This window comes from Phasianus colchicus, chromosome 6 (assembly GCF_987193195.1).
Source record: "Phasianus colchicus chromosome 6, bPhaCol1.hap1.1, whole genome shotgun sequence".
NCBI lineage: Eukaryota > Metazoa > Chordata > Aves > Galliformes > Phasianidae > Phasianus > Phasianus colchicus.
Genome location: NC_143441.1, coordinates 32,613,769 through 32,637,647, shown reverse-complemented (window position 1 = coordinate 32,637,647; position 23,879 = coordinate 32,613,769). Strand labels below are relative to the sequence as shown.

The window sequence follows — 23,879 nt, the reverse complement described above, 5'->3', positions numbered from 1 at the left end:
TTTATTCTTGGAGTAAACAGCAAATTGTACCTCTCTGCTTGACATTTTCAGTAAGCTTGGGCCTGTCTTTCAGCCATATAAAACAACCTGCTCCTTGAAGAATTCTTTTTGTCTTTCTTGCATGAGCTGCAGCCCTGTGCCCAGAAGCTAGAATTTAGTAGTGAATGAGTGTACAGATTGTATTCAGTCAAGCCACAGTTACCTTGTACTGGTTTTCAGTGGGAGTAGAGCAGACCTCACTCAGCCTCTTAATGCAGGGCACTCAGAAATACAAAGAATCATATTCTTTGTCAGAGAAGTTGGCAGAGCATTGGCAATGTTTGTGTTTCGTAAAGCATGACTTTTCATTGTGTTACTTGCCATGGCTGTTGCAAATTAAATTCTAACTCACAAGCTCAGCTGTGGGAGCGAGAAAAAAGTTTAAGATCTGTATCTGCATAGTCAGAAACCCACGTCCTATAACAGGTAATCATAAAAGCAAACTATGCATCTTGAAGCAGTTACTGTTCTTAATACAAGTCTGGACTATGTCACTGGAAGTAGAATATAGCTCCCAGTGTCAAGTCTAGATATTCAGGCTGCTACTATGTATTTTATTTTTTCTTTTTCATCTACTTGCACACAATCACTGTCTCCTTTTGTCTTTTTTTTATTATTCTCTCTGCTTCTGCCTCTGTCTTCTCTTTCTGAGGGAGTTTAAGGTGGTGTTATAGGTATCCCTGTATTGAGGCCCTCTGAGCCCACAACTGTTTTTCGCTCCTCTTCAGTAACTAAGCAAATATCTATATATGTAAGCATCCAAGGAGCAAAAATAGGAGAAAATAAGCCCTGGCAGCTATCTGAGGACAGGATCCCATTTTATTTCTTCCCCCAAGGCCTTCCAATACTAACGTGCAACTAAGCATACCAGCAGCTGCATCACAGCAAAAGAGGTTCCAGGAATAATAACAGAATGCAGAACTATGAAGAATTGTCTTTATTGAGATTAGAATATATGCATTTTCATGGAACATCTATAACATTGCATCCAAAGAATTTTAGAAAAATCAACAATCTATTCCTTGTGATATATATAAGTATGACATGCAGTATAAACTCCTAATAAAACAGTGTTTTCCATCAGCTCCTTTCCATACAGATCACTGCTTACACAAAAATTCACCAACCACTGTGTGCATGTACTTGCAGAGAAGCTTAGGCTGGTGAGCATGTCTCATGTCTTTTTGACATTTTGGTCTCTCCTCTATCCCCTTGCCACCTGACTTTCTGCAGTATAGCAAGGGTTCAGCAATCCTCAGTAGATACACTTTGAACATTAGAGTGCCTGTACACAAACCAAGCAAATCTTATTCAACTATTTCTAAGGCATGAATATAGATTTCTTTGAGCAGATGTTAATGGAGGACAAACTAATGTTGGGAAGATGAGAACTTTCCCTCAGCTAACGCCTGTCCTGTGCTCGCTCTACAGTCTGGTGGCTTCAGAGGTGGAAGCAGGGTGTTTATATATGTATGCATGTGCGTGCAGGAGCATGCAGATCTGAGCCCCAGTGGACAGGATAGTGAAGAGGAGCAGACGCTATCTAATATGAGAGGTTGCTCTGGTTCTGGCCAGCACTGGAGATTTCGAGTGACTGATGCATTGAACATTTCTCTCACCCTCCTGTCAGGAATGGAGGGTGAACAGGAGGAGTACAGGGAGAAAAAGGAAAAGGCCTGTGTGAAAGCATGTCTGGGATGCAGGATCTCAGGAGGCTCATTTGATTTCAATTTTAAGTTTGTCACTGGGATTGCTTTATTTCAGTCAGAGCCTGCCCAGGCTTCTCACTTTTTCTCTCTTTTCTCTCTCCAGGTAAGGGAGGATAGGGACTTCATTTTGCCTTCAATTTTTTGTTTCTTTTTAACAATACAGGTTAGTCTAATTACACAGCAGACTTGTTGATAATGTAGTTTGACTGTTCTGAGTACTGGGGATTCCTTTCCCAGCCCTGTCGAATTCGTGTTAGTTGTTTGTCTAGACAAGGAAGTATGAGCACAAATTTGACAACCAGTACAACACATGGAATAATGAGAGAGAGCATATAGGCATTTGGAAGATACCATCTGTATGATGATGGACTTAGGAACCGCTTTCCACCATAAACCAGTGTGTGTGCGGTGCATAAAATCAATGTCAGGTATCCCAGTTTGGACTAGAGGAGAACAAAGAAGAGAGAGAAGTAGAGGTTAGAATACTAAATTGAACCAGAACAAATGCAAATTACAGTGCACAGCAAACTTCAGGGAGTGTGCCAAATTTGGGACTGAGTCTACTGAAATGAAAATGGTTTATATAATATAAGATTTCTTATTGTTTTTATTAAAAATTCAAATGGATCTCCAGGATGTGATTTTTTTTTTTTTTTTTCCCATCAACAACCTTGATAATTTTTTCCACACATTGCCTAATGTTGCCATCTTTGTAAAAATGCAGAGAAAAGGCTATGGATCATTTGAGAGGTCCAACCCTTTTATATGCTTTAGTGATAATCCACCCAGAACTACTGTTTAAGTTTTTCACCTAAGTAAAACATTAATTGATAATAGTTTCCATGCTAGCCCTGTTCCTGCAGAGGCACTGCAGCACCAAACTTCTTCCTAATGCGGGGTCAAGATGACAGTGTTAACAGAGGTGGCTTTATTAAAGGCACAGCAAACGTTAGAGCCTGCAGAAACTGGAGACTCTCTTTAGATGCTTGCTGTTGAAAGGACTGGAGCGATAAAGTCAGTTTTCAGAATCATATTAACTGAATTATCTTGTGAACCAACAAAATTTTTAGCCTAATAAATGGCTAAAATATTTTGTGACTGCGTAATTTGGCAGTCATTAACTCCACAGTGTCATTTTTCCATTTGTCAATTAGAAGTTTAGACCTTCCCAATTTTATGTTGGTGTAATAATACCAGTTGTTCCATAGGTAGGCGTCAGGGAAGTTGTGTTTTTTATATGTGGGCTGTATAGCCATGTAGATAGATAAATATATATTAATCAGGTGATGGTGAATAATACAGATGTGACATTTAGAGTTAATAATGGAGGAAATACCTAAGTCACTACTAAATCCTTTTGTGGTCATAGGTCATAAAAGAATAGGAAAGTTTCCAACTGAGAAGAAAAAAGGTTTTTTTAGAGAAAATCTTTTTCTTACCTGTACAAATCGAAATTCTCTCCAGTTGACATTGTTGCTGACAGAAGGCAAGGAAGTTATTCCAAGAAGAACAAATAAAAAGAATCCTAAAATCCCCAAAGCCAAATAAGAGTCACTAAGCCAGCCATTTGTGTTGTCAAATGGAGTAGTTTTATTGTTCAGTGCCTGAAGAGAAGAATACCAGATATATTTTAGTGTTAGCAGTTTTAGGATCAATATGAAGAAAAAAGTATCCTTTAACTAAGAGATAAATACTACACATTATCTGAAAAGGATTGGGTATTTACTTTGGCTACTGAAAATAAGAGAGTGGCATTATGTAGGTGTACCTATAATTGTGGTACTTACCGATTGTAGACCTACTGTGAGGGCAGGTATTCAATTGTTTGTTGTTGAGTAAGGTCAGGAACTCAAAATATATGCTAATCCCTGTTCATGGCAGGGGGTTTGGATTAGATGACCTGTAAAAATTCTTTCCAATTCAAACTATTTTTTGATTCTATGATTCACAAATTTATATGGAGAAATAGCGAAATAAGTTTCTTTAAATTATTCTTTATGTATTTCTTGATTATTTCATTAATATGTAGACTACCTAGGAGGAAGGTATTTACCCACAACTCAACATCAGAAACCTTTGGATTTATCCATGGTTAAAAGGAGCACAGAAACTAGGAAAATAACCTCATTAAAAAGAACATTAGACTGTCCATGTGAACTTCTAAAGTTTAGCATCCCTGGTAATATTAGTAACAGGGCTAGAGGAAGAGAAGACATAGAGCAAGGAAAAAAATTACCTGTGAGATGGTTCTGTCCTCAACTGTCCATCTTACATAGTAGCGAATTGGGATAACGAGAGTATAAATAGCGTGCAGAGAAGCAAATGCCAAGGCTACTAGTCCAAGTTGTTTCCTACACAGCATCCATCTGTCCAGCCAGTCTGGGAAACGGCTGTATTTGGTACCTCTGTATAACTGAATAATTGCAGCAAGTACACCAGGGAGATAAACCAAGGCAAGAAGGACAAGTGCCATTATAGGGCAGATCCGATTTGGAATGGAAATTGCAAGATAAAATGAATAATCCTTATTTTCATAAACACAAGGATAAATTACATCACGAACCAAACAGTAGAAGAAGAAGAATGCGGTTAGACCAAGGGACAAAAAGATGGGAAGCTTCCACATTGGAAAGAGCTGTAGAGGGTAATTTTCTATTTCCCGTGCAGCCAAGAGAGATCCTTGATCTAATGGTGTGAGTCCCAGTGCACGAACAATATCCATTACCATTTGTTTAGCTTCTGTGTCATCTCCACAGACAAACACCTGCAGCCAAAAACAAGCAGGGGTTTTATTTTGACAGACTTTTGTGACATTTTCAACTGCATTTCTGTCTGGGTATGGACAATATGAGCTTCTAGGCTCCTTATTACCTTCCTTGTTAGCCATAATTTATATAGATAAAATTGTGTTATAGATAACTTCTTGATCAACAGTCCCAAGAATTAAGAATATCAATCTTTGATGAAATAACATTGCTTCAAGTGGCAAAATTTTGTATATGACAAGAACAAAATATAAGATTACAGTCTTTGCTTAGAGCGCTTGAATTTCAGCATGCTCTTTTGAAGATCCTGCCACAGTTTATAAGCACAAGGTTTTGTAATAGTAAGTAGGAACAATATTTTCTATTGCTACTACAACGGTCTATAAGGGCTTCAGGGACCTGGGGGTAGAGACGATTCAAATATCATTTCTCTGTCATGAAATTTAATATTATTTCTTCCCATATCTAGTAAAAGTGTGAAGAAATTCTTTTTTTCTGAGTATGAATATTAATACTCCTTTTAGAATAGGCAGAAAGGGGGCAACTTCTGCTATCATTTATCTAAGTATAATGAAGATTTCAGATGCCTAGGCTTATAAATCTTTGGTTTTTAGTTTAGGCAAAACCACTTCTATCAGCACAAAGCAAAGTTAACAATATTTTCAATAGTTGCATGTTCAGAGTAGCTGAAAACAGTGCAGTAATAAATTCTTTCTCTTCCACGAAGATGCTTGATTGTTTCCTACGACCAGCTTGCCTGTGACTGAGGAGCTCATTAACATGGTTTGCACACATTGTTTTTGTGTTAGACTTCCATGGTGATGGATTCCAATATAGAAAACTATTAATTTATTTACCATCCATCTAATTTATCCCATTGCTTATACTTCTATTGCCCCATTATATCCCTTACATCCCTTTTTTTGCTTCTTAGGTGAACAAGTGACACAGCCCTCATTTCCTTCTGATTTACTGTTTCTCTGTTTGTAGCTGTGTTTTCTTTTTTTCCTTGCTTCTCTAATGTCTCTTAACAGCTTCCTGCATTCTGAGGCAAGCTATCAATATTCCTTGTTGTGTCATATTTGAATCCCAAAGTAAATTTTAGCTCACATTTAATTTGAGATTTGCAGTTACAGTGAAAATTCCATTTCAGCCTTGTCTGAGTCATATGTCCCAAGTGTGCGTTTTGTCTAACTGTTAAAAGCCCATATGATACTTCATAACTCTATGAAACATCAAACTCCTGAAGTTCAGTCTTACCTGCCGGCTTGCATCCAGAGTGCCTGACTGCAGAGCCCAGGCCGACACGGTGTTGAAGGCTTTCACAACCCTAGCGCTGGGCACCAGCTGAGCCAAGTACTTTGCATTGGATTCAGGATACTGGTTTATTTTTAAGTTGTTGCTTATGTCCACCAATACTTTTCCATGGAGTGTTTCCTCTAGTGATGCAAGGAAGTCATAATGTTGCCTCTGGATTGCTATAATAATGATGGCAGCTTTCTGTGCTGCCTCAGCATGGCTCAGCACCTCTGCATCCTTGGGAATCAGGCTGGATGGCCATGGGCTCCGGCTTCCAAATATGACAGGGTAGCCAGACTGAATCAGTTTATGGCCCAGAGCTCTTCCAAAATCTCCTGTTCCAAATATACACACAGTCTCTCTTTTGTTAGATGTTTTGGGAACCAAAGCCATTATGTTGGAAGAATTTTTACTCATCTATTTAAAAAAAAGAAAAAGAACAAACTAAGTAAAACATTGATCTCTTGAAAATGAAAGGTTAATTTTTGTTCTGGCTGTACAAAATAAATATCTGAGAGTTTTCTTGATTCTTAATCTGTAAAGTTTTTAAAAAATGAATTCTGGATATTCAGCTCTCCATCTCTGACAAAGCCCTCCTTTCTGTTCATCTTTGAGATTTTAACATTCAGCTGAATTATTGCAGTTTTCCTTTCTCAAAGGGAAAGAGGAGGAAAGGGTACAGGATCACCATGAGCAAGGAATGCACATGTTTCAGGACCATTTCTGTTTCTTTATGCTATGGGAAAGCATTAAAGATGAGGATGACTCTAATCAGATTAGAACCTGGAAGGTCTATCTGTAAAACAATTGAAGTGGTGTACAAGGTAGCTACAAACCTATGTTGTCTCAGTACTTTCTTAATATGCCCATTCAATGCCAGTTTGGTTTATTATTGTTCAGTTTCTTGAAGAATGTCCCATGAAGTGTTTGGACAGTGGAATGGGCATATTTTGCATTGAACATGTGTTACTCTTAATGAAATTTTCTATGAGATTTTTCTGTCCTCCTTTATCACAGTACCTGGAAGCTTCAAAGACTCTAATGTATTATCCATGCCATAGCAGTATGTACGCTCCGTACTTACAGAGTGAGACCCATGACCCACATGCACAATCAGACAGGGCTGCTCCAGAGGTCTTCTGATAGACCCATATGCTCTTGCCCTCACTTTACAAAAAGTGACCCAAGGACAGAAAACCTGAAGCCTTAAGGAAGATCTCTAACAGGAGATCTTGTGAGACCCTTCTCTCCAAACAGCCACTAATTTAGTACTTGGAGCAGCCATGTTTTTTTGCAGGAGCCCTAATTCAAGGCTTTCAGAGCATCTCAGGTAAGTGGCTTAATTAAAGCTGTGGGAATAACTGATTTTCCACTTTGCAGGACAGAGTTGCATAGAATAGTTAGCTAGATCCAAAACAATTGCTCTGCTATGGCTGCTTATTAACACTTTGCTTACATTCCTATATGAAGCCCTGCTCAGAATGAAACTAAACTGCCGCTTAAAATATAGAGATCATACTCTTTTCTTTCTTTTTTTTTCCCAGTGTTCTTTTACACATTTAAAACTCATTCTTTGAGGGCTCTTTTACTTTCCCATGTGGCTCCATGGGAGGAAAGCTGTACAATCCTTTCTGTGGATAGTCTGTATTTCAAAATTGAACGGATGAGTTACATCTGTAATATTAATAAATGGTTCAACTCAGTACCTAATGGTACTCAACTTTTTTTCTCAAATTTTCCTTTGAAGAAAGTGGGTCCCTATCCAAAATGAAAGATAAAGCTTCTTTGTAATATGTGGTTGTCCAGCTGGGAACTTTTGTATTTGCCCCCAAGAAATCATTAAGTTCTTGCTGAATGAACTATGCAAACCATTTTCTTCACCAGAGTAAGACTGTAAGTAAGACAAGAGAAATTCAACAAACCAACCATCTCAAATGGGTTCTATCAAGTAATATATTTGGTGTATTTACCGCCAAGAAACAAATATATGAAGCATTTCTGTTGTTCAGTATTACTGAACATCTCATTTGCTAGTGAACACTGAATTTATCTTGCTGGGAAAGAGAAGAAAAAAAGAGGGAGATGAAAAGTAAAACTAATGTAAAGAACAATTTTTTTCTTTTCTGACTGTGTGTCTGTATAGTTTCTTGGAGCCCTATCTAAGATATGAAGGGACTTGTGCAAGGCATTGAATATTATTCCATAAAGAGCTGAAGAGAGTTAAAGTTGCTTTATTGCTAGTGGCCTAATTTAATTTAATACCACTTTTAACAGGAAAGACAGTTTGCTTGAATCAACTAAGCAGAATTTATTTCTTTCCTTACTAAGAATTAGTTGTTATAGCGATGCCCATTTCTGTTGTGATAGTGCACATTATATATTAGAAATAAACTGGTCATGAGCAATTTTCTTAACAAATAAGTTATATTGTAAAACAGATGTTAATTGAATTGTGTATCTGCTATATCAGAAAATGACATGCAAGACAAAGGAATTTTGCTTTTAAATCCTAGCTTTTTGGATTATGCCTCCTTCTAACAAATAAGGATTTTAAGACAATTTTCTCAATTGAATTGTTTTAAATTCAACATGTCTTCAAACATGTCTTTGTGCCAGCTGACTGTTGTTAAACTAAAAAGGCTGTGGGCACTGTAGTTGACTTCTGGAGATTAATTCAGGCAGTAGACTGCACAGGTAAATTTGGGCTTTGCTGTGTGTATTTGAACAAAATGAACAAAATGTACCTTTGCTCTGATGGCAACTCGGTGGGTGTAAAGTTGAAACAAGGAAAATGGCCTTATAGAGTCCGTTACAGTGATAGCTGCAATGAGAGAAGATATTCATTTGCTGTAGAAAAAGGCTTTCTATTGTCCTACATCAGTGTGAAAGATGTGATGAAGTACATCATAAAGGATGTAGGACCAGCCTGGTGTCAGAGCTCAGCCCGAAAGCTGACACTGTGTCTTATTAAGCAGCTGATGGCAGCAGGGTTTGCTTTGTGCCCACATGCTGGGCACTCTCAAAGCACTGGAGGAAACAGAAACACTAGCAAAGAAACAAATGACCATCCTTTTTTCTTTCACATATGTACCCAAATATTATCTGAGAAAAATTAGAGCTTTGTGGAACTCTGTATTCACATATAATACTTTTGTTTATGTCCATCCTCCTAACATTGGTAAGCTAGTGATGCTTGTTATTTCAAAGATAATCCATGTAAGCTTCTTACTGATAACTGTGTCCTTTTTTTTCCACATAGTTGTATTTTTATACAGTGAATTATCCTATTTTTAGGGAAAATGGTGATAACCTCTGATCTGATTGTCACTTAGTCAGTAATGACAGAAGGAGGCACTGGAAGAACAGAAGAAGCAAAACCATCATTAAATACTGCATAAACACTTGGGGAACTGAATCAAGATGCAATTATATATAAATACCTACGCAGGAATTTGAATGAATACAGGAATGTTGCTTTGTACATGGGGGAAAAACAAGGGATTTCCTAGCAGAATCATTCTGCAGATGATACAGTGCCAAAAGTGGAAAAGCAGATGTGGGACTGAGGGATGGAGAATGGAAAGATCAGACAGATGTAACATGGAATGGCAGACAGGAGATCAATGGAATGATTCAAAAGGTTGAATGACAAGATGAAAGGAGCAGGGAAGAGAAATTTTACTATTTACATTTTAAAAAGAAGCAAACTAAATAGCTATGGCAGTGATTTTGAGATTATCTAGCCCATCTCCTTCCCTAAGGCAGGATGAACTACATTTAAACCAAGCCTGACAGTTGCTTGTCTAACCTGTTTGTGGATCTGGCAGTCTCCCTTGCTTTCTGCTGTCTCACTAGTCATAATACAAGGCAGATTTTCTTCTGTCCAATCTGTATTGGGCTGTATTGCCGCCTCCATTGTACACACAGGTGTCAATCTGTCCCCCTTCTCTTTTTCAGAAGCCTTTGTTGGACATGAAAGCTGTTACCATTTCACCCTTCTCTAGATGAAACAACATCAGATCCTTCCCTGCACTTCATGCTTCTGAGAGTGGGAATCTTCCTAGGCTAAACTCATTCAACTGATAATTAGAAGTATGGTGCTAAAACTGAATGCAATACTCTCGCCGAGATCTCACCGGCTGGGAAGGATTACTTCGCTTGCCTCATAGACAACACATCGTCCCACTGACACATCTGTATTATTCACAGTACAGCTGATTCAAAGTCAGCTTGGGATGGCTCTATGTACTTTAGCAAGCAGTGTGTGGCAACAGGAAGGAAGACGCAGAGTGAAACAGCTGGTGCTGAGCACATGGTCATGCTGTCTGAATGCAGGATCTCCACCTTGGAGCAGCCTTGGTCTAGCATTGCAGCCTGAATGCCCGTTAACAGCTGCAGTGTGCTGGGGTGCACCCAAAGCATATCATCTGGCTCAGTCTTTCTGGGAAGGAATCATTTTCTTCCATATGCTCCAAGAAAACCAAGCTTGATAATTAGTGATTTGCTTCAAAAATGCACTTCTGATCAGAACTGAAATACTAGTGTACTGCATCCTGTTTTTCAATGCAGAACTGTTCCAAAGCCAATAGCTCCATCTTCAACATGTACAGTTCTTTTCTGACTCTTGCTGTATTGTGCTCTAGTCCCTGTTAAATAGCACCGTATTTTTTAGTCTATAACTTCAATTTGTCAAGATCATTTTGATTTCTACGGCTGTCCTCTAACGTGCTTGCAGGCTTTTTCAACTTTGTCAGATTGTCAGCTTTAATAAGCATACTGTCTATTCCAGCATCCATGCCATTTAATAAAGTTCCAGAAGAGGACTTTAGCCAGGAGAGACCCCCAGTATATCTGCAGTAAATTAAGCCTTCCATTTTGACAGTGATTAACAGAGAGACTGAGAACGCCTCTTTCACTCATTCTGCAGAATCCTACCTTATATTAGTTCAGTCAGGCTGCATTTCCCTCATATGCTTATGAAAATATTCTCTAACATACTGTACTAAAATCTTCACTCATCTCAAGCTGCTCAGCCTTTGTGATTCACCAGACCTGGTATGATCTTATAAAAGGAGATTAGCTGGGTTTGGAATGCTTTCTTCTTGATTAATACATGAGTCTATAATCTATTTTTTATTTATTATTATCTTCTATTTTTATTATCTTCTCTTCTTAAATGGATTGAGCCAGAATTCTGCCCCTCCTCTTTCTACTTACTTTTCAGGATAGCTGTTATTCCTGTGTTCCCAGTCTTTGAAAACTTTGCCTCTTCCATGCAGTTCTTAAAGGTAGTTATTAATGGCTGTGGAAATGCTTCAGTTATTCCCTGAACAATTTAAGGCAAATTCCATCAGCCTCACTGATCCCAAATCATTTAACTCACCTAAGCATGATCTAATCTGTTACTTCTGTCACCCTGCCTGAATTCTCATCTCTTTATTACTGGTGTCGAGTGAAAGAGGCATTGCAGAGATGGCTTTCCTGGCATCATTAGTCAGTAGCTTTCTCTCAGTTGAATACTGGGTAAATCCCTTTCTTGATTTTCCTTTGACAGTTTGTGCTTTTATAGTATTCTGGATGTACTGTTGCATGTACTGTTTAATTACTACTTTTTTGTACAGTGGCTTTTCAAATTTTAGCAACATCTGTACTGTTCAATGTTTGTCCATACATTTTTATTTCTGTATGATTTTATTGTTTGAAGTTTCTGAAGAATTCACAGCTGAGCTAAATGGCTGTCTTCCTGCAGTCCTTCCTCTGCCTTGCAAATGTTTTCTCTCTCTGCTTTTAATGCCATTTCTATAAGCAGCTGTCAAATCCTCAGATCTCATTTTTCCTCTCAGATTCTACTTCTCATGGAACATCACCTGCCCACCTTCTGAGTTTAGTATTGTCTTCTTATTATTCTGCTAGGTGAACAACTCTGTTTTTGAACAATTGATCTTGTCTAGTGGCCCATAGTATCTCTCAGCTATGACTGAACATCTGCATTTTCTCCTATATAACGTTCCAAAATCTTCTAGAACTATATCCTTTTACCTTTTGATTCAGGGAAAAAGTTTAGGTAATCATGTGGAACATAAGGACTTTGAGAAGATAAATGGCCCAGGCATCATCAGGAGTTTGATCCATAGCTGTATAAAAGAAAGGTTAGCAAGTAAGAAGAAAGTTAATGGCCAGCACAGCTGTGACTGAGGTAGGTTATGGTGTAGTCCATCAGAGGATCTAGTCTCTGAGGATTTGTCTATTTCTGTTTTCTCCGAATCTCATTAGAGCAAGGAGTAGAGCTGAACTTTCTCACACAGTATCCATATATGTAAGCTTTCAAGTCTCTCCAGAAGGTCTTTTCAGGCAAATTTTTGTAACTCCCTGGTCAGGAAGAACTGGAAAACACTGAGTTCACTACATGGATTCAAGAATTAGCTTACATATCTTGCATCACACAGACAACGTTGAACTCATTTCACCAATTCAGAGATTGTCTCAAGCAGACTCTCAACAGCGATATTGAGAGAAAGCCCAACACACCACCAGACTTGGTGGGATTACACTTCATCAACTTGTTGTGCAACTATGACATGATCTTGAGTTGATGAATTGCATTTATGGCAGGAGCAGTGAAAATAAACCCTTTGCAGGTGCCCTATGCCCTCTTTGAACAGACAAAACAGTATCAATGACATCTACCTCTGCAATGCCTCTATGCACACCTGATCTTTTCCTACTACTGGTAAATGTACATCCTCCTTAAACAAGGGCAGACTGCACTACGGCTTACCACCAGTGCTTTCACACCATGCTAATGTCATGTATTCGTGCTGGTGGCAATGAAGTATAGTGCCTACAACCAAGAGTAGAAAGATAGTAGATTGGCCATTTTTTACATTTAGTCTTTTCATTCAAATCCTTGTATACCTATATACAGGCATGGTGAACTTCAAACAAAGAAATACATTAGTATATATTTCTGTTTGGAATGGTTGGTCCTTTCAGGTCTTTTCTTTCCCATACTGTCAAGTTCTACAAAGTTAAACAATTTCTGTGTGAAACTGATTTAGTTAATTTTCATTATTGTCTTAGCAGTTTACTGCATGTACTGACATGTAGAAATAATTCCCTTTTGATTTTTTTTTTTTGGAGTTTTGTCTCAGAAAGTTTGAGATGTGAGTCATCTATGATCAAAAGTGTCCTATCTGTTAAAATTAAATAGAGTGGCCTATTAAATACAGCAGAAAATGAGGATGGTTAATACTTCATTTCTTGCATATTCGGTATTGCAGCTTTGAATGTATCTTTCTGAAATGTTTTACGCATGCATAATATTCAGTAGTCCTGGAGTAACTTGGAAAACAAGTGAAATGTGATTTAAAAATTCTCATTGGGAAGACATATACACTATTCTGAGGCAATCTCATTTTCTTAAAATTTCATGTTACTATCTCCACAGAGAGAGACTGCACTCTCTAAAAAACAGCCCTTCTTATAAGCTCACAGTTGTAGAACCAAATCTGCCCTAAATTACAAACTGTATTTTCTGTTGTTTGCTACACCAGAAACTGAAAGGCATGTGGCTAAACTACTCTCCCTTGATTAATCTAGTACTTACACACATAAAGAAAATAGCAGAGTAGCTCCTAACAAACATATCACAGCAAATTATTCATGAATTTTCTTTCAAGCAAATGAGTATCTTCTATTCTCCTCAGCAGAAAGTCCTGAGCTCCAAGTTTTGACAAAGCTTATAAAGAATAATTGTTTGAGACAATAAATCCTCCCACAGAGGACACTGCATTTCCCACATCTTCGCTTTTTATCAGGAGAACACTAAAGCTGCCTGGAGGCTCTTCAAACAGATGAAGTATAGGCCTAAACAGATGTGTTTAATGTTGTCTAAATCATAGTAAAGTACTGAGAGCTGGAAATCTCATCACCTCTAACTTTCCTGTAAACACGTAAGACTCAGCTATAACTGGTATAATTTCCTTGGCCTGTTTAGGGTTGTTGTGCTTTTTGGAGAGATATAGATATCAAGATTTAATCCAACTGCAAGAGTGATAAGATTTCAGAAAGCACCCAAAGCTGAGTGATGGTGAGAAGAGGCAGGTCTGTCTGGAGTGCAGTGGGGGCACTGGATTTATCCGCACTATAATGCTCAGGAGATGTCCTGAGACCTTGAAAGATATGTTTTGAGACCCACACTGCACATGACAAGCGCCTTTTGGATTCCTGCTGTGTCCTCCAAGGCTGTCTTCTCTCAGTGAAGCTATTCTTCTGTGCATCTTTTGCCTGCTATTTAGAGACATTAACAAATAGCTCTGTCTCACAGAGAAGTAACACTAGAAATAATGAAGCCTGGCTTCCCAGGGATTTGTGTTTCTTGGCTGATTACAAGCACTGATTGAAACTGTTTCCAATCACAGGAGATCACTCCTTCAAGATTTCTTCTCATGTGGATTTTCAGATCTTTAAATGTGTATTGTCACAGTACAGTCTTTCATTTCTTAGGACTCTTACGTGGAGTCTTCAACTGCCTATTTTATGACTGAAGAAAAACAAAACCCTCACTTCTCCTGTATATTTGTTTGAAAGCATCACTAAAACAGTGGTTGAGGGACACACAAAATACGTACACTCACATCCCTCAATATGATCAGAGAAACCTCACTTTCTATAGAAATCGAGGTAAAATAACATCAAGACTGGAATTAGGTAGCACGGCACTAGCAACTGACCAAGATCATGCCTTTGGCCCATTAAAAATGTAAGAGTTCAAAACACTGTATTTATTTTGAGCTCTAACAATATGCGATAAGCCCAACTGTCTTCCCATTTACATTAATGGAATTGCTGATTTTCAGTTAACTTGCTTTTGGTCGGATTGGTGTAAACAGGAAGATAACAGAGCCCAAGTGCTCCGTGACACCTGTGATAAAACAAAAAGTGAGGTGGCTGCTGAAGCATAGAAGCCTCTGTGATGATGGACTTGGCTGCCTTGTGTTCTTAGCAATCTGAGGAATGGGTGGGAGTATATGAAAGATTTAAGCAAAAGTGGCATGAATGTGAAGCTTTCTTGCCAAAACAAATATATGTGGATTTGCAGCATGTCTGGAATGGGGCCAAGCCATATTTTCTTACAGAAAGTTCATTAATCTGCATTCTTGCTTACATAAGCCCATACACTAAAATGCTGTTATAAAAAAATGTTTAAAGATACTCCATTTAACAGTGGATAGCTTCATCAGCACTCTTACTCACTCAATATGAAGTAATTAAATGTATTATTTGCTTCTTTTGTTTTCCTTTCTTTCGTTTACATGGAATTGAAATTTTTTGTGTCCTACTTGACTGCAGTCAAGTGGCATCTGCAGAGCCATGCCTACATTTAGGAAAAATGAGCATTGATATTTTCAGAAAGAAAGAAAAAGTGTTCCTCACAAAAAAAAAAAAAGTGACAGTTTTAAATGCTGTTGCATTTTGCAGTAAGGAAAAATTATCAGGCTTTTATTTTTAAAAACTAACTCCCAATATAGAAATTCCTCTTCTTAATGAGGCAATAATTTCAGGAGTGTTCAAACAACGGCCCTAAGCTCCAGGCTTTGAAAATTAGCAGCTGAGAAGCCTGAATTTAAAAACATGCTTTGAAAATACTGACAAAGAAACACCAGCGGAGGTGATATTTGTCAAAAATTTGCAGAACTGTTGAGAGCAGCCTCCTCTACTGAGAAATGGAGAGATCTAATTTTTTGTAGAGTTCTTTTGTCTGAAATTCCCTTTGAGTTCAGCTCAGGTTTTGCACATGGTTGAGCCGTTAACTCCCTCTCCTGGAAAGCGGGAAGGTGTTTTAAGTTGTGGATCATTGCCTCAGCTCCTCACCTTGGCACTGGCAGGAATGAAACGTCTCTGCCAGAGTACTGCACATCAGCTGCTGATCTGGGAGCACAGCAGTGTCACCTAATTGCTCACAGTGCTGCACAGGGCAGCCCGTGCTATCCCACTCCATGCTGGGGCACAGCAGACCTCACACGGGATCTCTAACACATCTCTGCTGCCATCTTCACAGGGAAGGCACCTGAGTTTCTGGTGACCCTGAGTCTCAATCAGATTTTCTGGGCATCTCATTCCCATCTCTGTGAAATATGTAGGGTCAAGGCAGAAGTTATGCTTTTGGTTCTGCACCCCAAGACCATTCAATATACAGTTAAGTAGCACCAGGCCATATTGCAGTGAAGGCAAAGGTGGATATCTGGAACATGACGTGGAGCAGAGGCCAATGAAAACTTTAAGTATTCTTATTAAACTTGAGGTAATAAAGAGGGCACTCATGGGTACCAAAATTCCTTCATTTTGCAAACTAATAATGAAAAAAAGCAAAGGCCAGGCTGGAGAAAGTAACTTTTTTTTTTTTTTTTTTTTTTTTTGCTAGTAGGGAATTTTGCTCAAAACCCTTCAATCTTAAGTTTACAATGACTTATTTAAACAAATAATTCCTTAAGTAAACACTTTTCTCACTGCTTACCATCAATCAAATAGCAACTGGTAGAGTTAACTTCTCATAAAAAGCTACTGCTTTTGGTAGTGATGCAGGTTGGTGATCCAGAGGTTTAGATACATTTTCCAATCTAGTTATCAAAGAAGCACAGGGGAAGCACTGACCTCTTGCTCTGCTTGTATAAATCTTCCACAGATGCTTTTTATGATCACTCCCCCCTCCCCCCCCCCAAATATCTGTGCAGTCAGATGATTTGAGATCAACAAATGCACCCTGACCCTAACACTGCCAGAGTTGCTTAGTTCTGGAAGTCACTGAGATCTGTTCAGTATAATTTGAGGAAAAAATGAGCTGAATGTCTGTGCCTTGAGGTACAAAAGAAAGTGTCATGCTGATTTTGTAATTGCCTAATTGGACTAAATAATTTCCTCCCACAGGGTGACCCTCTCTTGCAGCTCCACCAAGGATCTCCAATACAAAATGAGGAACTGAGTTTTCTGAATAAACCCATTGTCTTTATTGTATTACCATTTTATGCTATTACGGTTATTGCATAATTACCCACTTGTGGTGAGTACTCATGTCTTCTTTTACACATTCCCTGCTCTCACACTCCTTGTAGCATGGGACCACCCCAGAGACATCCTTTGTCAAACACTCTTGGTGCTCTAATGATGCCAGAAAGTGTTTTTTGCTCTTTGGCAATCAACCTCTCCACTAAATTTCCTAACACTTCAGGCTTGTTTATCTGGAGGCCTACAGAAGCTTGCTTACATAATTGGTATCACTAATGGATTGGTGACAGGCATCAGTGAAACACTTTGATCCCCATCCTCAGGTGCTGTAAGTTGTCTGGAGTGGACAGCTGAGCTGCTTTCACCATTGATCAAGCAGTTTGTAGCAGATTATTATAATTAAGCACCTTTGAAGTGCCAAGTTTTATGAAGCTCTGGCACGGTTCAGGTTGTAGAATTCAAATGAGATTTATTAGTATGAGATTTATTAATATTCTCATTTTTTATAGGATATTGTGCAGCTTATGAAAATGGTTTCTCTGCATTCAGATTTGTCTTGGTGAGGTTGCTCCACCTGGGGAAGGCACATCACCCAGAGCTAAGAACAATCCTCACTCCTTATTTCATCTTAACCTCACACATACCAAAGTAAGTTATAGGATATGCATCTCCCAGTGGAGTTCTATACCTCACTGAGCCATGGAATCCGTGCCAGCAGTGCTGGAGTTGTCTCCACCAAAGCTATGGCATTCTTTAAGTCCCAGAGAGGATCACATCAACATTTCAGCCAAGTAAAAAGACAGTTTGAAGCCACCTTAGTGATTCTGCCTCCAGGTCTATACTCAGCAGTCACTGCAAGCTCAGGAAGCAGCTTTGTCAGACCCTTAATTAGCACTTCTGTTGGCAGCTGTTCCCGCTCCTCCTGTTTCCCAGCACCACTGCTGCAACCAGTGCTCAACCCAGCAGCCACCCACAGCTGCTCAGCCCATCTCAGCACTGTGCCCAGGCTGCCACCACAGCTGGCTGCTCAGCAAATCTCTACAGGGAAAAGAGCCGAGGCCACAAAACAAAAAGGAAGGAAACTGGACATCCAGATGGAATTACATGAACCAGTCTGCCAAGAGCACTTCCGGCCAGGCCAAGAAACCAGGCTGCATGCTGGGGGACTTCGATGGGAGGAGTCCTGGGAGGAGATAAGAGAGAAAGTGCTGGAAATCTGAATTTACCCACTTCTAATCTGAAACATGACTTCAATTAAGTGAACTTACTATATTATTGTCCCTGCTCTCACTTGGGAGGAATACGTGTTGAAGAAATTTTGATGAAGAAGAGACTAGGTGGGTCTAAATAGCAAGGTCAAATGAGGAAAACCACCTCTTTTCTATTTTTGAGCATGCAGATATGCATTAAGTGAAACATTTGATCTGCAATATGCACATGTACATGTGACTTTCAAATATCTCTTCCCACCTTTTCTTCCCCCCAAAAGCAGCTTTCAGAAACCAGAATAAATATACATTAAAACCCCAACAGGAAAAAAAAAAAAAGCCAAAAAGCCAGCATCTATAAATTGTAGTGTGGAGCATAAAAAATGTTGCAGTTGCACTCTGCTAGCCCTGTCACTGAGAACAGAATGGGAGAAATGGTTGGCTCAAAGCTTGAAGTTACCACATAAACAGATTTTAATAGAAACAGACCAGGAAGCAGCAAGAGAGGTCTTAAAACACGCTGATGTGAAGTACTCTCCCTGAAGGCCTTGGTTGCTGTCCCTGCATTCTTGAGGCACAACAGGAATGGATATGTAGGGAGGAAAAGTTGTTTCTGAGTGCCTCACACCCATGCCAAGCACACTGCCGGGCGCTGTCCTTGAAGTAGCTGTGGTCTGATCCTGAGAGCTGAACTGCTGTGAGTGGTGGGATTGCTGATCTAACCCAAGAGCAGCTGAAAGCATCCCCAGGCTGCACTGTGATGTGGATGAGGCACAGTTCAGAAGGCAGGACAGTCACTTCTGAAGTGAGCTCTTGCTCTCAAACAAAACACTAATGTAAGTAACATGCTTTGTTAACAATTTTGCAACACAAAGTAGACTGCTTATCCAGTTATGTTTTCTGCTTTTAACAAAAAGAAATAATTTAAAAAATGCCATCTGCCTAGAAGTGTATAAATATGAAAAGTGCTTGATAGGTTTGAATAAGCAAATTCCTGTATGGATGAAGAAAGTAGAGGCATACTTGATTTTTCAATGACTATTGTAATATTTTGGTATGTAGTCATGGTGTTTCACCTCAGTTATTACAACTTCATGCTTGCCAAAATCATTGCTATTAACAAAACCAGGAGCTTTGGAAAGCCACATCTAAAAAAGAATTTACATCTTTCACTAATTTAATCGTTTCAGAATGTCTGAAAAATCTGAAAAAAACTGCTCTGTGCTGTGAGTGACAGTTCATATTTGTAGATTTAGGGGGGATAGGAAATCTTCCTGTATCAAAGCTGACTAACAGTTCTGGCAGCTGCAAATGTTCTCCGAATTAATAACATGGTGCTGGCATAAAACAATGCTCAAGAAAAATCCATTTCTTTCTGCAGCACTGAAACCTCTCACTTCTAAAATACTGAACAGTTTTAAAATTGGTATGCTACTTGAAAAGGAAGAGAAAACAGGAAATACACATGTGAGTCCAGAAGTGAAAAGAATCCTTAGTTCCAACTATTAGTACTTTATGATTGGTGGTAAATCAACTGCCCTTGGAGTACTTCCACTTATTATTAAAATTCAAACCAGAATTTTAGCTCTCTCTTAGGAAGGAATATCCTATTTCCACATTAAAAACCCACTGACCAACACTTATTTGCAGAAGATTTCTCCACTTCCTTAACTCTAGCAAACACCTCTGAAAGATTAAATAAACTTGTTGCCAGTTATGTAAGCTCTCTGAATACCAATGGGCTGATTCAAAGTTTGGTTGCCCTAACTTTACAGATAAAACTATGTCCCTGTATTTCAGTGCTTCCTTAGATCATCTCTCAATGATGAAAATATTATGTAATGTCAATACAAAGCCGTGGCTTTGTATTTTATGTCTAGCAGGGAGAAAAGCTAAGGTCAAATTTCAGTGCACATTTTAGTTCAGTTCAAACCCACCTAAACCTCCTGAGATGTCAGCCTTGCCATTCTAGGCATTCCCTAATCCCACCTGCAGAAATGAGAGAAACCTGCAGATCGGATGGCCTCTGTAAAACTCACCTGTGCACTCCACCTCCTCCTCTCCCCCTGGGCAAACCAGAGCCTTCCAGCCGGTGAGGTGTTGTTAGCACTAGGGCAAGATCTGCTCTTAGATGCTGCAGAGAGGTCCTATGCCTGGAGAAGAATGCAGAAACCTGACAGCCTCACTGGCATTTATCTAGTAGAAGCTAGGGTGCACGTGGGAGGGAGAGATGAGGAGGTGTTGCAGGCCCTGTCTGTCCATGCTGGGCGAAAGAACTTCCCGTCTAAGTTGTTGGGGAAAGTCCCAGCCCATGTATTTACAGCTGAGATGAAGCTGTGGTTGTTTTTTTTTAAAGCAGGCACTGGCTTGCCCGTTGGCTATTGGCCAGCAAAAAGGTTTGGCTGTGTTTCCTGCTCTTGGAGGACTAACTTGAGAACTGCAGAAGTCAAGAATGTTTAAGAAGCAAAACAGGAACTATTTGCCTGGAAGGAGAGCTCTCTTTGTGTTGTTCCTGGGTCGTTCCAGCTGTGGGTAGGGACAGTAAGAATGTCACCTTGGGATGAAAGGAATTTGACATGAGGGTGGTTGAAAGTACCAGATCTCTGAGATTTTCTATGTGTTCTTGGCAGTGGAGTCAGAAACAGTCATGCATTTGTACTGAGAAATGCACCTTTAAGGCAGAAGTCTGGGAGTATGCAAAATTCTGGATGTTACACATCTGTTTGGAATGGGGTATAATTCAAAACAGATGCCTTAAGCATCAAGAGATCACAGGAGTGGATTGTCATCTAAATAGGAGAAAGCAGCTTAGAGTGTCCCAGTAACACTGAGTTTTTATAAGAAGTTTGGGAAATAAACTGAAGGGAATTTAAATATGATTGCACTCAAGATCTGAAAGAAATGTTTGCCAGAAAAGAGAAATTAAAATTAAAAATTATTTTTTATATCATCTTGACTTTGAAAGATGTGCAGGAAACTGACTAGGAAAACATAGGAAAGACACAGGACATAAAAGTAATCTGGAAAAAAAAAGAAAGGGCAAAAAATTGAGGTCAGAAGAATCTGTGAACTAGGGATAAAGAAACTATGTATGTGAGAGTTCGAGTTCTAAAGAGACTGAATTATGTTTGAGATTTAGGACAGGAACAGCCCATGTCTGTTGTACACTGACAGAAAGCGCAAGCCAGTGCAATGCCTGGACCACAATAAAAGATCCAGGATGTCCAAAAGATGATATCACTTTGGAAGAACTTGCGAGAATCAGCAAGGTGTACGAGACATGGAGAGAGAGAATGACCTGGCTGTGGTTTTCTTCTAGGAGCAAAGGGCACTGAGAAAGTGCAAATGTCAGGTTAATCAGAATAGTATTCATTTCCAGCACAACCATCAACTAACATGCTGCCAAAAATAGTATTATTACACCTAAAAGAAAATCTTAAGAGAGTGCAAAGGGAGACAGTTAATTCACAAAGCTGTGAATAAAATAACAAGGTTAACTCCATAGGGAATATAAAAGAAATGAATGAATACGTAATAGATGGAAAAAGAGGAAAAATGCTATGCCTTTGAGACCATCAAAGCGATCTAAGCATTTAAAGTCCACATAGTAATATGAATATAAAAAGCTGAGAAAGAATTTGAAGCCATTTCTCAGTAGACCAAGACCTCAAGAATATTAAGTAGTGTAGGAAAAGATTGAATTGTCCAACAGTTTTCACACCTATGCAAGTCCTTTACTTAGGAAGGGCATACTTTAAGAAGGAGCTGGATCCACTCATTGGGATGGGTAGTGGAACTAAACGAAGTAGTTCTTGTAGCTGCAGAGGAATCAGATGAAACCTCTTGTTTGTCCATCGTTGTACTCAAAGGAACAAAACAGGTTTGTTACGCTGCCGAGAGGAGATACGGTAAGTGACACATTCTTTCCTTTCTGTCCTTAGTACTTCACTGGGCTGCTGGCATGTGTTCATATTAGGAAAAAGAAAAGAGCAGGTTTTTTGAACTTTCATAAAACCTTTGTGAGTTGCACTGTTTTCTCAGATGTCTATTTAGGCTGCATATGGCACCTGAGGAAAAAAAGGTGATAAATTTTTCATGCCATTCAGGTTAGTGAGATTTATACAGATGACATTTAGATTTGATGAAAAACGCCAGCTCAGAGCAGCCACGGAAAGAAACTGTGCTGCTGGGCTGAAGCTGGACAAACAACACTGTAAATGCCATGTAACACAAATAATAATATACTTGAAGAAAAATTAGAACAAAAAAACAAGTCAATCATCAGAAAATATTTGGCTTGTCTATTCCAGCAATATTTGGGTGCTGAAATGTATAGAGAATATGTACCTAATGCTGTTTCTTCAGAATGCCATCAGGCAGAGATTCCCAATGATCTAGGATGTAATTATTGAAAAATTTGAAAAACAGAAGGAGTTGCTTAGACATTTCAGACCTCAGAGGATATCATCCTTGATGGCTTTGGGTATATGTTGATGTAGTCTTTTTAAACACTGTGGTTTAAAAAAAATCGCAGTAATTTACAAGTTAACAAAATGTAGGCATGAATATATTGAGAGGAAAAAAATGTATTTAATCTTAGATGTGGAAATAAACAAAACCATACATTTTTATTAACTGAAGGCCAGTGATATTTGAAATAGATTATAAATCAGAAGAAATTACCAAATAGAGTTTGGCCAGTGGTTATTTTTCATTATTTTTTTCAGTTATAAAATGTGACTCACAACTTCAGTATAACCTTGAAATTGAAGGCAGGATTTGCAGAGCATTTGACAATGGAGCCAAATCCAGGGATAAATTTGTTCATGTCACTCTTACTGCAACAACAGTTACCAGGGATAAGATGCTTCAGAAAATAAATTTGTGTCATTAATGAAAGATTAAATTTAACCTGAAAGCATGAGAGTGGTGAACTCAACAGTGCTACTTAGAAAGATCTTCCAAAGCATGTGTAGATAATTTCAGGATTCAAAAGTATAAGGAAAAAGCCAGGGACATCTTGTAAGTGAATTTCAGCTCAGCAATTGTGTTTAGTAATAGAATAAGAAGTATCTTATATAGTGTGACCATGAAGACTGTATCTAGTGAGTTTACAGAAAACAGAAAAACAGGAAAAAAACTGAATCACAAGAGGCTGTGTTGATTTGCACTTACTGTGTCTGTGTTTCAAGCCACTGTTCTCCTTTTCCTGAGATAGCCTTACAATCTCTTACTATTTGCCCCTGACAAGAATACCGCAGAAAAATGCAGTGTGTCAAATTTATTTTTGTTAACATTACATACCTGACAATAGGCAAAAGCTCAGCAAGCACAAGTTTGTGCAGGGATTTATGCTTTTAGAGAGGTTTTGTCCAGTTCCTCAGTCCAATAAAGCAATGGAAAAAGTCATCAAGATACCAAGAAGATTTACTGCAGAGTCCAAATCTGACTCAGGAGTGGATGCACCACATCTCAGTTGATGCTTTATGGGAATTGCTGGTGCTTTATGGTCTGCACTGAGGCAGGAGAAATGGCCTCACACTGGAATACGCTCCAGGCCAGGGTGTTGGAGCAGTTGCAGAGCCAGGCAGGGCTGCTCTGTCCTGTCCTGTCAGGAAATGGTGCTGGTAATCAACCTGTTAGCCCTGTCCCTGACATGGGCCTACTTCAGCACACTGCATTCCTTAACTCTGCCCAGGCTAGTGGTGGGGAGCACTGGGATGCTTCTGGCTGGGCTGTGTTGGTTCTTGCTAGCACTGGAGGAGAGACCTCTTTGCTACCTCCACCTCCATGTGCAGGTGGCAGGTCCCTCTCAGCTTGAGTGACAGCTGGTCCACCCACAAAAAGTGCTGTGT

General features: G+C 39.1%; 1 protein-coding gene across 2 annotated transcripts; it reads right to left on the bottom strand.

The window, feature by feature from the left end:
• Window positions 1-21,411, bottom strand: STEAP4 (STEAP4 metalloreductase). Of its 2 annotated transcripts, XM_090142842.1 has the most exons (6): window positions 20,064-21,411; window positions 8,557-8,633; window positions 5,774-6,229; window positions 3,985-4,512; window positions 3,188-3,352; window positions 1-2,191 (listed from the first exon to the last, which is right to left on the bottom strand). In XM_090142842.1, exons 3-6 carry the CDS (start codon window positions 6,227-6,229, stop codon window positions 1,922-1,924), a joined length of 1,419 nt encoding a protein of 472 aa, XP_089998968.1. In that variant the 5' UTR covers window positions 8,557-8,633; window positions 20,064-21,411; the 3' UTR covers window positions 1-1,921. The 2 variants fall into 2 exon arrangements, with proteins under 2 accessions (XP_089998968.1, XP_031470210.2); XM_031614350.2 differs by lacking the exon at window positions 8,557-8,633 and having other exon boundaries at window positions 20,064-21,409.
• Window positions 21,412-23,879: the final 2,468 nt, after the last annotated feature.

What these genes read in the sequence shown, in the direction of transcription:
- STEAP4 (XM_090142842.1), bottom strand. Translation starts at nt 6,229, where the DNA reads ATGAGTAAAAATTCTTCCAACATAATGGCTTTGGTTCCCAAAACATCT. An exon ending in CTCTGGATGCAAGCCGGCAG is followed by an intron (nt 4,513 to 5,773) that starts GTAAGACTGAAC and finishes TTTTGGCTGCAG; the next exon opens with GTGTTTGTCTGTGGAGATGA. An exon ending in AGGACAGAACCATCTCACAG is followed by an intron (nt 3,353 to 3,984) that starts GTAATTTTTTTC and finishes TCTTCTCTTCAG; the next exon opens with GCACTGAACAATAAAACTAC.